Consider the following 17,056-nt stretch of genomic DNA (forward strand, 5'->3'; position numbering starts at 1 on the left):
CCGGCCCCCAGCATCCAGCGGGGCCATCCTTCTGCTGCTGGATTTTTCCAGCCGGAGCATCCTGCCGGCTCTGCCGTGATTTATGGAAAGCGGTTTCTGACGCGGGGCTTTTTCTATTACGACACGGACCCACGGACTGGAGGAGGCAAAGCTGCAGTCAGGGCAGGAGAAGTGAGGGAGGGGAAGAGGCGGGAGCAGAGGGATACGGAGGAGTGGAGAGGACAGAGGGAGAAGCAGGCACCGAGACACTTCAGAGATGGGTGAGTTATAACTAAGAGAGCAGGAGGAAAGGCAGAGAAAGGAAGAGAAGGAGAGCCGTGAGGAAGAGAAAGGGAAAGGAGATCAGAGACTGAGTCAGCTTCCAGAGGGCAAACACCAGGAGACGAGTTCAGGGAACACCCCAGCACACCAAGAAGGACCTGTTCTGTCTGAATCTTCACGATGAGCACAAGGAAGAGCTGCCCCCTGCCTCTGGGGCAAGGAGACCAGGAGGAGAAGCAGAGCGAGGGTACTCCCGACCTGGAGCGACAGGAGTGTGAGGTGGAGCTGAGGAACAAAGCTATTCTGCAACAGAAGAGGCGCCTCAAACAGGCCACCCAGTTTGTGCACAAGGACTCTGCTGATCTGCTGCCCCTGGACGGCTTGACAAGGCTTGGCACCTCCAAGGATCTGGTGAGTCCAGTGGGACCACGTTTGGGAGGGGGTCTTCCTGATAGCCTTCATTCCAGTTGGGAGCTGCTGTCAGGCTTTATGAAAGGATCATAGGTTCAGCAAAAATGAAACTTCCCTTCAGGATGATCTAGGAGCAGGTCAGGGTAAGGGGAAAGAATTAATCCCTCCATCTTCTTGTGCCTCCCCATAGGAACCAAACTCCTCAGGCAGACATGGACTGGTAGCACTGTCCAGAACCCAAATTTCCATTCACCCAATACCTATGTATGTTCATGTGATATGTATATTTCCATGTGGGACATCTCTGAAAGCCCCCATGTATTCCTGCATGATCCAGCTCAAAAGCAGAATGCTTCCTGGACTCAGCAGGGAGGGAAATACAATTCATGAAATTCTGAGAAACTTATGTTTGACCTTGTCACCTTTTTGCATTTTTCTCTCTTTCCCCCACTCTCTGGATTTATGGAGGGGCAAGCAAAGGCAGGACTGCAAACCAGGCAGGCAGGCAGATGCAGTACCTGGCACTCTGGATGACTCCTTTGGGGAGGCCACCGGAGCGAGGCCTGTGGGCATCTCCTTGTGGTGACGTGGATCAGGGAGCATCAGGGAGGGAGGTCTGTTCCAGCAGCCTTGGCAGTCTGGAAGGGCTTCCCCGAGGCTGGAAGCAGATTCCCTCAGGATCTATTACTGGCTCAACTGCACACATATTCTCCTTCCTCTGGCAGTTTTGCTGTCTAACTTCATTCCACTGTAGAGTTAAACTGCTCAAGGATGTGGAGGTCTAAGCCATTTTCCCAAAAGAGTGCTCACATCTGGTTGTGATGGGGGCACAATCACTTGTTCCATCTGTGGCAGTGGGTGTCATAAAAGATCTTGTCCCTCCCTGCAGTCTGTGCTTCCCTTTGTATCCTCAGACAATCGCAGCAACACCACAGATGCTCTCATGCGTGTGCCTCCAGTCATTTCCCAGCTCCCAAGGCAGTGGCACAGGGCCACACGTGTCTGGGACCGGCAGGTCCCTGGCACTGAATGGGACCTAATCCTCCTTGCTGAAACCTTGGGGTGCAGCGGCTTGCAGACGAGGGGTCAGTGCCACGTTCCTGTGCTGGCACATCCTGCTGCTCCCACCACTCTCCCCGCAGCTCCCTCAGCTCCCTCAGCAGCTGCTGGGAGTCTCTGGCATGGCAGGGTCAAGGGTGGCTCCTCCAAGTCGCCCTGAGCTGTCGCCTCATGTTCTGCAGCCGCACTCATGGCTGTCAGCAGGGACCGGTGTGGACTGTCCCTCAGGCCCTGCGCACAGTCATGGCTGGAGGGCGAGAGCCGTGTCACATCAGTGCTGTCTTAGCGAGGAGCAGGGACTCTCCTCCCAGTGGGGAAGGAGCTCTGGCCATGCTGGAGCCTGGAGAGCCAGCGCTGCAGCACTGCAGCTCCAGCATCCCCTCTGGAGCACAGCCAGGTGTGACCCCGGGCCCGTCCCTGGGCAGGGTATGGGGATGAGCCACTTCTGAGGCTTCTAGTGCGTGTTTGCTAACCCCAGCCACAAAGGCAGGCAGAAACACATCTGCCAGCTTTGCTTTGGGATTGTCTCCTGTCACACCATGCCTCAAAGCGACAACTGGTACCCTGAAGCCCTAAGGGGTTCCTTGAGCGAGACAGTCCTTGTCTAAATCACATGCCACAGGGAGCTCTCCTGCTGGAATTAACCATTCCAGGCAGGGGAACTCATTGTATGCCAACAGCGTTCGGTCACTGCAACCCACTGCAAACTTCGTGTTTGGTCCATAACAGAACAGCTGAAACTTTTTTACCATGGACCTAGGGAGCAGTGAACAAAGCATGATGTGTTTTTCTCACATGGACATTTTGCTCCGGTATTAGAAAATAAAGTGTACCCACTGTGCCAAGTTCAACACACAGTGCCATACCTGGGGTCAATGTGGTACCTCTGTTTCTGCTTTAACTTGGAGCAAAAGAAGAACCAGGTCTTAGATTTCCAAGTGGGATTCAGCAGTTCCTGTAACTCAATGGGACACTGTGATATTGCTGCGATGCTTTGGGCACGGCAAATCAGAGTCCCAAATATGCTTTTGGCTTATTTTTCTAGACATTTCTCCAGCACGATGAAAACTCCATCTCTTTTTCCTAAGTTGAGCTTGCTCCCTCCTGGAGGACAGGAATACAAAAAAGGAATGTACTGAAATTAAGCAGGAGTAGGATGTGCTGGAGAGTTTGATTTGGAGAGAGAGAGTAAAACACCCCTGATTCCTATAGCATTTACACTGGGAGGAAAGTTTAATTAATTCCCCAAAACAGGTCTCCATTGACAGTGCCAGAGACTCCAGCTGTGACAGCTCCATGTCCTAAAATTAGAGCAAGGCCTCATATAATTTAAAATAAAATATCTCCTTTCTTTTGCAGTCACAGTTACTTTTTGCCACTCTTTTCTGTGTATTCTAGGTGTGCACTCAGCTTATGCAATGCATCCAGAAGTGCCTGCAATTTGATGGGCCCATCATGTCTCCAATAATGAGTAATTCTATATTTCTGTGGAGATCTCATGTTTCCACCTTTGCAACAAAAAGCATGATCAGATTTTTTTTTTTTTAATTAAAAAAAAAAAAGTAGTTACATGAGCTAAAATATTCTGGAAGTACTAAGAAGGTCTGATGATCTGGCTTCTCAACTCCCAGAAATCAGGATTCTCAGCTCATACAATGTCACTAATCATAGCAAGGCCTGGAGGTTTCACATTGGAGAACCTGAGCCTTCCCTAAATTGCACTGGGAATCTTCTTTGATCCCTCTAAGTGCCCTGAGAGGGCATCCTTTCCAGCTCCTGTCCATAACACTCACGACACCCTCCCTTACCATCCTCTAAATCTAATTGTTTCTGACCGGTCCAAGAGCTACAACACTCTCTCCACTTCTCCGTCTCACTGGTGAGAGAGAAGATAGGCAGGGCCCTGGCAGTCTGCTCTTGAATCAGATGCCTCCAAAATCCCAAAGCTCAGCTAATCCCCACCAGCACTTGGCCTCTTCCCAGCCTGAGTGACAAGAAGGGGACAGAGGTGGCATCTGCAAAGAGCTTGCTGGTTCTGTGGGAAACGTTGCAGGAAGGGGGAAAGGTCCTTTGCATGCCGGATTGTGAGAGGCAGGAGGGAGGATGGGAATTTGGAGACCTGCTGTTTGTTCCCTGCCCTTTTCCCATGGCCCAGATGTTAGCTGGCAGCCAAACTGGCACTGTGCTCAGAGTATTTAGGGAGCTAAGCACAAGGGCCAGCTGTGCTGTGGGCCGGCACAGTAGGCTGGGAAAAGACCAGGAACAGAGGGATATTTTTACCCCATTTTTTCAACTGCTGCAATGTTTCTCATGCAGCATGTGAACGATCTGACTCTCACCCCTTGAGTGGCAAGGAAGCAGAGGCATGAGGGATGTAGCATCTTGCAAAGAGCAGTGATGAGTGTGACCAAAGAGCCAGTGACAGCCATCCTGCACCAACCACTGGGCAAGTCTGACAAATCAGGGTGTTTCCAATTGCAGCTTGCACACTTTTCTGGCCTCAGGTCTCTGGCCACACATGAAGCTAGTCTGAAACACAAGTAACCTGTGGGGCTAATGCAGCCCAGCTCATTGGCAGGTCTGGTCTAGTTCAGGTGTTTGGCCTGCCCATTGACAAGATCCTGCATCAAACTGCTGCACCACCTGGGAGATGACTTCATTTTTTCTTTAGAGAGAGAAAGACAACATTTTAAGCTGTAGCACATTAACCCCTCTAGATTGTTTGCCTTTCTTCAAACAGACTGTTGTTACTGGGAATGCCATGGCCAGCTCAGAGCAGCTGCTCTCTGGCAGAAGGACAGTGGAGCTAAGTACATGGAGAAAGAATAAAGCTACCTCCAACAGGCACCTGTTTCATTGGTGTTGCCATTGTTGATTCAGTAGCTGTGCAGGGACTGGATGGATCAATACCGGGCAAAAATCTAGAGCATCTGATGGTGAGGAGCAGAGACAGACTCCAAGGAACATTAGAAGCTCATTTTAGTTTTCTCCTCGAGGAGCTTTCTGCTTCACTACAAATAATTGCTTGTACACCTAAAATATCTGCAGTCCTTCCTTCTTGCCCACATGTACATCACACACATGCTACGTTCCTCTCCTCGTGCCCTCCCACATTGGAAGGTGTGAGTGTGCCTGGTGGGATGTCAGCACGCACCCAGCAGGCAGGGCACTGCATTATGCTGAACAGGAATGAGTCTCTCCAGTGCATGTTTAACTGAAGGAACAGATATGTGTAGGGAGAGCATGCATCAGGCATGTTCTTCTCCTCCAATAATTCTCCTACCAGAGACCTGACTGTCACAGACATTCCAACACTTTAACACCAAATTAGCAGCTACCAAAAAAAAAAAAAACAATCTTGGGATTTAAAGAAAGTTTTTTTCAATAAGCATGTCTTTCATCGGGACAATCAGTTGGGTCAAGCATTTCCAACCTGCATCCCTGAGCTAGCAAATATCCTTGTCCTTACCTCCACACTTAGCTGGGATTTCTCTTTCTTTGTGATGGAGACAGCAGCCTCATAGTGTCGTCCAGCGGCGCCTCTTGGAAGGCAACCTGAACAAGCTGCGGGGCGAGGCCAGGGGTCAGTCTGCACGAGTTCAATCTCCGCTGGCAAAAGACCGGGATGAAAAGATGGAAAAGGGAGAGGACAGGAGAAAAGAGATTTCACCCCTGCTAATACAGTGCCAGGTAAGGCAACAACACAGTGCTGCTGATTTCAAGTGGTGGCAAATGCTCAGAGTTCCAGCTGCTTGCTTCCCAAGGGCCATGCTGCGTTATAAATTGCAAAGCCAGCTGCAGCCAAATAGAAGAGATTTCATACATGGCCTCTCCTAGAGTCTGGATGCAGGTTTTCCAAAAGCCAGAGGAAAGCCTTTCTGCTACATGCCTTCTAGTTGCCCATATTTGAACATAAATTACCTTAATTACATCTCCTTCCTTTGAAGGCCAGCTTTCCCATGATATGAGGTATTTTATAACTGTATGTAGAAGCAAGGAATGTCTCCTTATCACTTGAAGACAGGTGCCTCTAGCTGATTTACATTTAACTAATTCCAGTCCAGTCTGATTCTCTCAGGTGTCAAAGGAGCTCCTCAGAAAGTGGCTAACTGTGCTCCAAATTAGCACAGCTGCATCTCTTGATGGAAGCAGTATGTTTAGCTTCCTTTTCTTCTTATATCCTCCTATACAGCAGAGCACACGACTCCCTGGCCCCTACAGTTAGAGAAAGCACATCCAAAAGCTGTGGCCCATGGATAAGAGCTGGATGGTTAGAGCTGCACAGTAACATGCAGATATGAGACTCACCAAGATACAGACCTGTTGTACAAAACCCATTTTAAAGCTGGTTTTAGTTCAGTTACCTGTCCTAAAGAACATCTCCCATATCCAACTGTAAAGGCTACACTTCCAAGAAAAACATATATACCTTTGAAAATTCATTTAGTACAATGAATTATGATAGGAACACAGCCTGGTAGTAAGTTTCTGAAAGGCTTAGATCAGTTATCTCAGTACCAAGCAAAGCCACTGTCTGGTTTGTTTTGTAGCCTTCACTGCTGCAGGTAGGCATTGCTTACCCTGCATTTTAGACTTGAATACAGCTCGGTTAACATAACCACACCTGGGCACAGACCAGTAGGATGAATGGCTCTCAGGGTAATTTCTCCAATTACTTGGAGCCTGGTTTTGAGCAAATAAAGGTGTTTCTTTTTCTTTAATAGCCTCTCCTTATTGTTCTGCAGGAGGAAATTTAGTGATAAAGGGTGGGGTTTTTGCCAGGTATGCACACTGAACAAAGACAGGCATGTACAGGTGTTGTATCCCAGGGGCAGTAGCTAAGTCAGCATTACAGTCCACCAGTCATTCCCTTTTGTGTTTCTAATGCACTGAACCCCAGCTGTCACCCACATTTTACTTACCCTCGCAGAGGAAGGCTAATGAGCATCACAAGCAAGGAAATAGACCTAACACTGCATGTAACACTCCCTGACTTCTGCACAGGTGTTTCTGTCTTTTTCTGCCCTTCTTAGGAGCCAGTCACTGTTTGTCACACTTGATCTTACACTGAAAGAAGGGAAGCTCTCCTCCCCTTCTTTTTGTCTTGCTGCTTTTGATGTTCACACTTGTGAACTTCAAAAAGCCTCTCCTGTCAGTAACAGAGCTGTGGCAGGAAATAGGACTCAGGCTGCCAGTTTATTTGAACCAGAGTGGTGAGCTGGTACCTTTTCGAGAACTGCTTGATTATAGTGCAGTTTTTATTAGAAATGGAGCACAGCCCCAGAGAAGTCTTTTTTTCCCCTGACTCCTGAGAAAAGATAATCTACCATTTACACACAGGCAAGTATGCTGAAAATCCCAAAGTGGTAACAAACGAATCACCTGACTTGTAACTGAATTTGACTAAGGAATAAACCCAAATATATGTAGACTTCAGTAGTAGATGGAGATTCAGGCAGTAAGTGGTTTCACTCTAGCAAGTTTTAGTTGCCCTATGTCTAAGGTCTTTTAAGTCCCAGAGATCACAGACAGACCTAGTCTATAACAGTTGTACTGCAGTCACACACCCTCCTATTTGCTTAGGTGGATTGCCAGATGCTACTTGAGCAGAAATGCCCCTTTTTGTGACAGTTTTTGAAAAGCACTTTGGAAAACTAGTCACGACTGGCATCTGCAACATAAAATCAAGCCATTATTTTTTGTGGTGGGGCTTGTCTCTTGTTGACTTGCAAATAGATGCTGAAAAACTTCACTGCTGCAGAAGACCAGTTTTCCTCTATGCCAAAGCAACCTGGGATTGATCAGCTTTTTGTTTGCTAAAGCAGCTTCTTGACTTTGGAACTGACATCATTTCAGAAAACACAGCTCTTTATAGTGATCCTTACTGATGCCCCTTCCCCACTTTCTTGGAAATTCCCATAATTGACATTTAGATAAAAAATAAATGTAACTGGTAGTAACAGACTGAAAATTCTGGAGTAGAGATGAGAGTGGGTAAAGTGACGAAAAGTCCTCCTCTTCCAAGAAGCCTTGCAGTGCTTATGAGCTGCATTGTATTTTTGGTACGCTGGACCAAGGACTTCCCTCAGGCTCCTGGTGAGTTCTCTAGGGAAATGGTTAGTGGTGAAGAGCTGTGTACACTCAATGAGATTAAATGTTGTTTTCTACAGAATAATCACTGTCCTATTATATCCTCTCAAGTCTCTAACTTGCAGATTTCCCAGCCTGCTCTGAAACAAAACTCAGTAATCTGCCTAGTGATACAGCTTAGGCTTATTGTAACAACAGCAGCTCATGCATTTCAAGCCTGCTGCTCTGCTCCCATGTGATTCCTTAGCAATTGCTATCCATGCTCCAGGTCTTATTTCTGAGCAGAGAGGATCTGGAGGGAGATGTTTGGCATGCACCTGCACTCTGTGCTTTATCTTGCCTCTCTGCTTAGTCTGGCCACAGCCTTTTCAGGCAGGGCTGATGTGCCAGAGAGGACCAGGCAGCACAGACAGTGCAGAGCTCTAAAATCAGAAGGGAGACATTTTGCCATAGAATCACAGAATGGTTTGGGCGGAAAGGGACCCTGTTGGTATTGTCTGTTTGCAGCACTCCAGTATTTCTCACAGGAGTTGTTATCTTTTTTATAACTGCTCACAGATAACACAATTTTGAAAATGAAATCTTGGAAATACTGGATGTAGCTCTCAGTGATGATTAATAATCAGACACAGGCTTAGATAAGAAATCAGGAAATTGAGACATTTTCCTTGACCCTGCTGATGCTGCACTGAGTCCCTCATAGCCATGCTGATCTGCTTAAGGTGTTCAAGCATTTAAACTGGTCGGGACTGAGCATAAGAGTAGAGAAGTGGCAGATCTGTTGCTGCTTCTGAGTAGTTCATGTCACACAGTCCCATAGTGGATGGAAGAGAAGGAATCACAGGAAAAACACAAATGATAGTAGGAATACAATGAGCCTCCCAACAGGAAAATTTTGTGAATGGGGTTTTATTGGTGGGGTTTTTTTTTTGGGTGGTGGTGTAAGACAGAGCCTTGAAGAACTAAGCCATCAAGAATAGGTATGATTAGGTACCATAGGTGAAGATGTGTTTTGTAGATGACAATTCCTCCATCTTTTCCAGTTCCTTTACTAAGTCCTGTTCCTCTTTTTTTTCCCTCAACCTAATTTTTATTGATGTCCTTGATGACCCTATGTTTTCAAACCCCTAAAATAAATGTAACCTCCTGTTACTTCATCACCTCAGGCCTGCCATTAAGGACCTCTCTGCAGAGGGGACACAAAACAGATGGCAGCCACATCTTCTTTTCCCTTTCATGTTCAAAGGGGTAAAGAAATGAAATGAGCAAAGCACTGGGAACAATTCCAGTAAAATCATGCACAGGTTACTTGGGTGCAGGGAAGGGTGCAGGCCCCTTTGCTAAATGACACCAGCTGTGACTATTGTAACATCATGTCTTATATCCTTAAAGAGCTATATAGGGATATGATGTAAGCCCTACACAAAATAGTCGTCTCTTGATTAGGTTGTGTCTTGGATTCAGGAGTCACATGGATTTGGCAGTTATCTTGGGAACTGCCTTAAATTCAAGCTCATTTCAGGTGTGTTTGTCCTGGGTGCTCCTGCTTCTCCTTCAGACTTCTCCCTCTGGCAGCTTTTCTACTGAGAACAAACGTTTAGCTCTGGGACATTGTTCCCTGCAACACCAGAAGAAATGGAAAGATGAAACCCAGAAAAACTAGCACATGCTTGTATTCCTTTAGAAATCTTTGCATATTACTGCTCTGCTAACAAAGTCCATGTTGGTTTTATGAACAAATTCTCTAACTGTGCATCTCTTGACTGTTAAGTTAAAGTCACTAAGATAAGTGTCTGGGCAATCAAATACAAATGAAGGAAGACAAATTCAAAAAGAAGTGTTTGAGAGCAATTTGCAGAGCACTGGGGAAACCACCATTGTCTTGGATGAAACTCTTGCCTTCTGACTACTGCCTAAAGCACCACAACTTGGCTATGTTGTTCAGAAAGTCCAAGTCACACAGTTGGAGGGGAGAATATGCTGATTTTGAGCCTACAGTAATTATCTGTTGTTTTTTCTAGTGCCAAGGTCAGGTATTGAAAGCGACTGTTAACACTGGGTGTCTACCAAACCTCATCTCCAAGAGGTGTTTAAACCAGCTGGGGTAAGTCTTTGCACAGTATAAAAGGAGGGATGGCTAAAGGAAAAAACATGGCAAGAACCCAGGCACTCTGGATTCCCAGCCCCAGTGATAATGACTGGCAGTTCTGCATGTGCACATGGCTATTGTGGGGAAGATGCAGAGGGTGGGCTACAGAGAAAGGCATTAGAGCACTGGCAAAGGTGTGTGCAGACCCCAGACTCTGAGGCAAAGCTGTGCAATTCTGTCTGCATGTACTGCAAAGCTGCCCAGCTGGTGGCTGGTGCTGAGGTTTTGCTGGTTGAATCTGCCTCCGGACATACGGTATGAAAGAGATTCCCCCTCTTGTGGGCCTGTTCCCAGTGAGACCCAGAAGAACTGCCATCAGTGAGAAGTCCTGGTTTTCCTCCTCTTCCTCCTCTTGAGGCAGTAACACCTCTTGTGTCCCACAGGCTGGAAGAAGTGTCTGCCATGGACTGTGGAGACCTCTCTCTTCCCATCCCCAGCGTTGTTGGCCGAGTAGAACATTTGGAATTGCAATTTGGCCAGGAGACAGTGCTGTGCTCAGCACTGGTTGTAGGTGAGAGTGCCAGCCCCTCCTCTCCCTTGTTTCTCCTGTGTCCCTCTTGCCCGGCCAAGGGCATTTAAAGGACCTTTGGAAAAAGCATAACATGGTGGAAGGTTGGTGATGTGGCCACCTCCACTGCAGGCCAACATCACCATACACAGTGAATACCCTCAATGTAACCAAAGGCAAAGGACATAGTTAGAGTACAGAGAAGACAGAAGACATTGAAAGTAGGGAGAAATTAGGTGTTTTTCCAGTCTTAATCAAGGATGTGAAAAATTCTCATTTCGATTCTAAAATGGACTTTTCATAAAATTCTGCAGATGGCTTGATTAATCCTCTGGTGCCTTATGTTCTCCTATGGACTGGGCACTTGTATTTCTGCTGGCTGGAAGTCATCAGAGAAAGTAACAGAGGGTACAGCTTATTTCCTAGAGTACTTCTCTGTGTGCTCCTCTGCCTCTACTGCAGGGAGCACCCTGAAAGAACCTGGAAGCCCCAGAGTGCTGAGCCTCCTTCAGTGTCCTGAAGCAGGACCCTTTGAAGGAAGCAGCCATAGGAGACAAGGCAGGCCCAGAAAATGGCAGAAAGGCTGCATGTTCTGCACTTACATCAAGCTGTGCATATGCTGAAAACAACGTGGTTGTCTTTTTAACCCTGTTCTTTCTCCCTATTAGTCTTCCAGCTTGACCTTCTTGTTTTAATCTGTTTCCCCATCTTCGATGAGTCCTGCTCATCTCCCAAGGCCTCCCCTGCTCCCTCTTCTCATGTACATTCTTCCCACATTCCTAAGTTATCTAGAAAGAGCTTCCTCCTCTTACACACTCCAGCTTGCTCTTCTTTCCTGGTTTCCACTCTGCTTGTTCTTGCCCTTCACGGGGAATCTGTATTAGTACCAGCACAGGTGAATTTACCCCATTTAGTTGGACCATGGAAATGGCTGCCTGGAAGGAGCAGAATTGCTACACCTGTGTCTTACATCTCCCTGTGCACACAGTACTCTCACTTATGTGATTATAAATAAATTGTAAATTACAGCCTCTGGTTACAGGGCAAGTAGAAGTGTTAATGACATTACAAGTGGCTGCTGATTCCTGCAGACTCCAGGACCTGGGAATTCCTCTTTAGCTTTAACCCCTGGCATCTTCTATGTTTGCTGACACTGAAGACTTGCAGCAGTTACGAGTAGGACAGACAAGTTACATGGAAAAAAAAAAAAAAAACCTTAATAAAATTATTTCATAAGATCGGCTAGACTGCAGCCATTAGGTGCAGGCTTTGGTCAGACAACTGAACCAATAGCCTACTTGCATGTGACCCATATCCCCTCTCCTCTCCATTTTTCCATGCTTGTTCTCCCCTGATTCACCCTGCTGCTTGCCTTCTGCCTTTTGTCCTTCCCTTACACAGCCCACAGTAAGTTTCATGGGATCTCACAAGCCCCTTCTGATATATTAAGTTTCAAACAATCATACAAACTCCCTCAAATTTAACTCACAGTAGTCATGATAATCATGGTTTCCTTCTCTTATCAGCTGCAAAGTTCATTTTGACATCTTTGACATTAGGACTGTGCCTAAATAGCCCCTTTAAAGAATCATGAGTGAGTGGCAGAAAAGAGAGATTTATTATTGTCACTGCTACCATCTGCTTGTTAATGTTGGTGTGTTTAACTCATCCTTTTCCTTGTTATTTTTTATCTGCTTTATATTGATTCATAAAAATTTATGAATCAGATGTTCTTGTATTTCATATCCATTTATAGGAGAGACACACTTTCTTTAATGAGGCAATATTACATACTCTAAAGTCTGATCAGTCTCTTCTCTCTTCGCAGATGATGAAATGCTGGAGTTTTGCATTGGCCTCCAGACTCTGTTGTCTCTCAAGGTAAGGAACAGCTCCTTCCTTATTGCAGGGCTCCTCTCAGGAAGCTCTCCAAGATCTGGTTGTTGTAAGCATCAGAATTACTTAATGTCCTGGTCTCTCAGGGCAACGCTTGTCGCACAGCTGCCTGACTGGGTGCAGTATGCTCTGAGTCACTGATTCCTTTCCAGTCCTTCTCAAAGGTTTTAAGAAAGAAAACACTCAGTAGGATACTATCACATCTCCCCTTCTCTGTATTCCTGACTGTACAAGCTGCAAGCAGCAAGAAGAAACTGAAGAGGAGACAAGAAAAGGCACGAGTTGGACCTGTGCTGCCCTTTGAAGGCAGATGAGAACAAGATGTGCCCTTGCTTTAAGCCAAATGCAGCTCCATGATCACACTCAGTGTCCAACACTTGCTGGCCATGAGTGGAAACAGTCTTTTTGTCAGCTTGGCCCAGGGTCAGTGCTCTGCTGAGCCTGGCTCCTGAGTGGCTCAGGATATGGCTGCAGCAAGCTGGCTCCTGCCTGCCACACGTTTGTGGCCACATGCCAGGCTCATAAAACAGGAAAAACAATGGGTTGAATGGCTGAGTGATGTGAGGACATCAACTCAAGAGAGGGTCAGAGGAAGAAGGGAGGGAAATGTGTGAAGGGTTTGGAGATGAACCCCACTACAGGGAACTGGAGCAAGGAGGCAGCATGTGGGACAGGGACAGAAAACTGTAAGGTCTCTACAAACCCAGAGAGGTGTTACAGGTTCTCCCTGGTCATAGACATCATGAGATTTGCTATCTGAAATGTCCAGCAAATAACTGTCTCTCTCCTTCTTTAGTGTTGCATCGACTTGGAGGAAGGAGTCCTGAGATTTAAAGCACTGAGTGAGGAGCTGCCTTTTCTACATGCCTCTGAAGAGCCTGGTCAGTGACTGGCTACATTCCCCATCTCTGGAGACTTGCTGCCATGAGAGAGAGATGAGGGTGAGGCTCCCATGCCCCTAACCTTGCTGAGTTCTAGGCTGAGGCATTCAATAGGGAGTGAGAAAAAGGCAAGTGGGTGCTGGAAGCTGTCACTGGGAGTGCCTCAACTTGAGATATCTCTCCTTTCAGTGAACCCTCTTGCTTGTCCTGATGTACCGAGTGGGCATTTCGTTCTTGTTCTGCTATTTGGCCCTAGTCACTCCAATTTCTGGTTCTGTGATAAATTTATGCTTCCCCTTTAATGACTTTACAACACACTCTGCTCACATGAGAGTCTCTGTGAACAATCTCCAGTTGTTCTATTGATAGGAGAACAGCGTTTTCTTCAAAGACCTCCAAAGATTACCACAAATGTTTCCCTTCTTGTTGTCTCAATGCCAGCATACACCAGTTCTGTTTCTTTGTCTGAAGGCTCTGTTCCCTTTGTCTGTAATCTGGGAAGCTGGATTTTGCTGCTTTTTGCTGGCTCAGAGCAGAACAGAAGTATTTTATTGGGAAAGATGGCAAAAACAGTTTTAGAGTTCTCAGTTCTAAGAAACCTTCGCAGAAATGTTGAGTGCAGATGCCTAAAGCACTGACAGGGGCTTGGGCTTTGCCATTGCATCTCTGGGCACTAAGCTATATTATATGAATGGCAATGCTTACCATCTCTTGGTGTATACCCTGTAACCAGGTTTGCACACCCTGTTATTCTGGCCAGGCCACTCCTCTCTGCACTCCAGCTGCTAGAGCTGCATCCCTGTTTCCTCTGCCGCCACTCAGTTTAAATGCTGCAATGAATTACAGCACCAAGTCTTCTGCTCTGTCAGCTCCTTTCTTCCAACTTGAAATCCAGTGATTAAACACAGACACATCATCAGCCTTGAGTCCTGGCATCACACAGCCCATCAACTTTGCTTCTCTTGCACAAAATGAGAATTTGTAGTATCAGCTCAGGTTAGAGAGCTGTGAACTCATCTGAAATGTTAAAGGTGATTATTAAGTCACTTAAAAATTTGGTTTATTTAATTTCTTTCTTTTCTTTTTAATTTCCATACTAAAGTGTGGCTGTGTTAAAAATGTATCATATATTCTTAACTAGCTCTAGGAAAAATGCACTAGATCAGGGCTTGTTCCATGCCTCATGGCTACTGATTCACTATCCAAACTGCAAAATATACCTTTATCCACCTTTAAAATGCTATGACAACCCCATTTTACCTATTTTCCTGGATTAAACACCCCTGACTCTCTTCCTTTCCTATCAAACTGGTCATTGTCCCTGTTGTGCTTCTCAAAAACAAGTGTATGTGCATTTTTGATTTTTTTTTTTTTTGTTACTTCTTTTCTCTACAGCTGTATGCTGTAGTTTAACACATCAGAGTAAAGCCTGGCTGATATGATTTGGGATTCACTTACCAGCGAACAGTTGGCATGCCTGACATCTGCTGCTCCGACAAGGAGCAGCAGACTTTTACTGTTAGTCATCATATCTTGCAGCCTCTGATACATTCCTTGACTTCTCTTTTACTTGTGCATCTATTTCTGGCTGCATGAACTGCTTTCCATGAATCTCTTGAGTGACACCAATGGTTCTCTCATACAGTCAGGAAAACATGCCTGCTCGATGAGCCTGTCTTCCAAAGTAGCAGTAATTCCTCCTGGATTTGTATCACTTGCATGCCTGACTGGCTTCTCAAATCTCTCTCAAGGAGTCTAGATAGCTCACACTTGTACTAAACCATCTTGTATTCTAGCTGCAGTCTATGTGGTGCCTGGGCCAATTCTGCTGACAAAATCCTGCTTGTGATAGATGAAACACCTGTTGCTATATGCATTAACTCACCCAGTTTCCAACTCTCACTGCCCTCTAAAAACAGCATGTAGAAAAAGGGCAAATAATCTATACATAGAGATACCATGTCCATTACAAATCTTATTAATTTCTATGATCCATTTAAAAAACCCTCTAAATCACAACCCAAAAGCTGACTTTGGCCCTAATCCAAACAATAAACCCTAACAATGACCCTAAATCTAAGATGTAAGGCACTAAATCCTAATCCTAAATTTAACACCTAAAACAAACTCTAAAACTTAATGCTAATTTTAACACCTAAATCAAATCTCGATCTCCTAACTATAAAACATAACATTAAAAATAACCCCCTAAATTTAACATCATAACCCCAACATTTACCATGTGACTTTAAACCCAAGACAGAAACCTAAGCATAAAGACATTAACTATAAACCCTAATCCCAAAAGCTAACCATAATCCCCAACCCTAAACTCTAACCATGAAGTTAACCCCAGCCTCTAAACCCAAACTCCAAGGCCTAAACCTAACGCCTAACTCTAAACCCCAAACCATATAACAAAACCTAACCCCTAACCCCAACTCCAAACATATCCCTAACCCTACACCTAACCACAACCACCTAACCCTATCTGATGGCTTTTGTCATTCCCACAAGGGGCTTTGCTTCCCTCCAGAGTGCCCTGGGGCTTTTGCTGAGTTTTGCTTTGCCCTGCTGCCTTTCAGAGTGTCTCAGGGCTTTTGCCAGGCTTTGCAAAGCCCATATGGGGCCCTGCTTCCCTGTGGGATCACCATAGGGCTTTGCTGATGCCCAGGCAGGTCTCTGCTGCCTTCCAGAGTGTCTGACAGCTTTTGCTGGGCTTTGCTGATGCCCACAAATGCATGGGAAGGGGAGGGCCACCAACAGCTCTAAGTCCTGGCCACTTCCTCATGAGAGCAGTGCCCGGTGACAGTTTTGCAGCTGGGTCCTGGCTAGGGCAAGGGTGTAGGTGAGTAGGAGCCTTCAGACTGAAGCCAACAGGAATCTTTCCCATGATTTAAAAGGAGTGTTGGATGGTATCCTACAGAAAACTGCCATGACAATTCTGTTTGGACTACTGCCTGTCACTTGCAGCCCTGCAGATACTGCACACTAGCCGCTGCTGGAATTCACCAAGTGCTGTTCCTACATGTCTATCTTGGAATAACTGCTTTTGCTCACATTCAGAACATCCTCCAGCCTTTCTGAAGCCTTTCTGTGGTTCACATGCCTCATATCCTAAACCACTAACAGTTCAGGCTCATCTTTGAATTAACATGCTACACTAGGTGAAAATGTCCAGCCCTATCTATTCCTCTTTTCTCTGCTTAGTGATTCCTTCTTTGCATCCTCCTCTCCTTCTGCTCACACTGGTAAGTGACAAATTTCCTTCAAAAAGGAATTCTTTCCTTTTTAGAGAATCCTTTTAACACTTGCCTTGTACCCTGGTTGCTAATATGTTCCCACATTGTGCCACAATCTTGCCAGCCTTTTCTCTTTGTTGTAAACAACTGCATGTATAAATTCTCAGTCACAGAGAGGATGTTTCCAAGAAAGCACTAAATCAGTGTGAGTTCTTTTTGCAGCTCTGAAATCAGCTCCAGGGCAGAAGACATGCTCCTCACCTTCCTCCTTCAGTTGGACACACAGATCCACTCAGTAGAAGTCTCTTTTGTCCAGACATTGAGGAATCTGTTGCCAACAGTTATCTTGGAACCTCCCCATCAAACTTTGCTGCAGGCAGAACTTCCAGAAAAAAAAACCATTTATATGACCAAATGAGAACTGCAGGTCATGATGCCATGGCAGACACCTCATTTCAACCCACTCACTAAATCACAGTCTAATCCTGCAGGGTCAGTACCTGCTTTCCTCACCAACATAGCCCCTGGTGGGTTTTCATCTCCCCAAGTTACTTGGCAT

At 45.9% G+C, this 17,056-nt stretch overlaps 2 protein-coding genes across 6 annotated transcripts in view; one reads left to right on the forward strand and one right to left on the reverse strand.

Annotated features, from left to right (window-relative positions):
- NRIP2 (nuclear receptor interacting protein 2) lies at positions 1-13,263 on the forward strand. The gene is made up of 6 exons (XM_053935485.1): positions 1-672; positions 5,245-5,421; positions 9,843-9,925; positions 10,354-10,481; positions 12,307-12,359; positions 13,171-13,263. Exons 1-6 carry the CDS (start codon positions 442-444, stop codon positions 13,261-13,263), a joined length of 765 nt encoding a protein of 254 aa, XP_053791460.1. The 5' UTR covers positions 1-441.
- ITFG2 (integrin alpha FG-GAP repeat containing 2) overlaps positions 12,088-17,056 on the reverse strand; it is an 18,233-nt gene continuing 13,264 nt past the window's right edge. For 2 of the 5 annotated variants that reach the window (XR_008429384.1, XR_008429381.1), the window contains exon 13: positions 12,088-14,272. The gene's annotated coding sequence lies outside the window, so the exon portion shown is untranslated. Of the gene's footprint in view, positions 14,273-15,584; positions 16,880-17,056 lie in introns of those variants that run through there. The other 3 variants (XR_008429383.1, XR_008429380.1, XR_008429382.1) reach the window with 2 other exon arrangements.

Source organism: Vidua chalybeata, chromosome 2 (genome assembly GCF_026979565.1).
Source record: "Vidua chalybeata isolate OUT-0048 chromosome 2, bVidCha1 merged haplotype, whole genome shotgun sequence".
Lineage (NCBI taxonomy): Eukaryota > Metazoa > Chordata > Aves > Passeriformes > Viduidae > Vidua > Vidua chalybeata.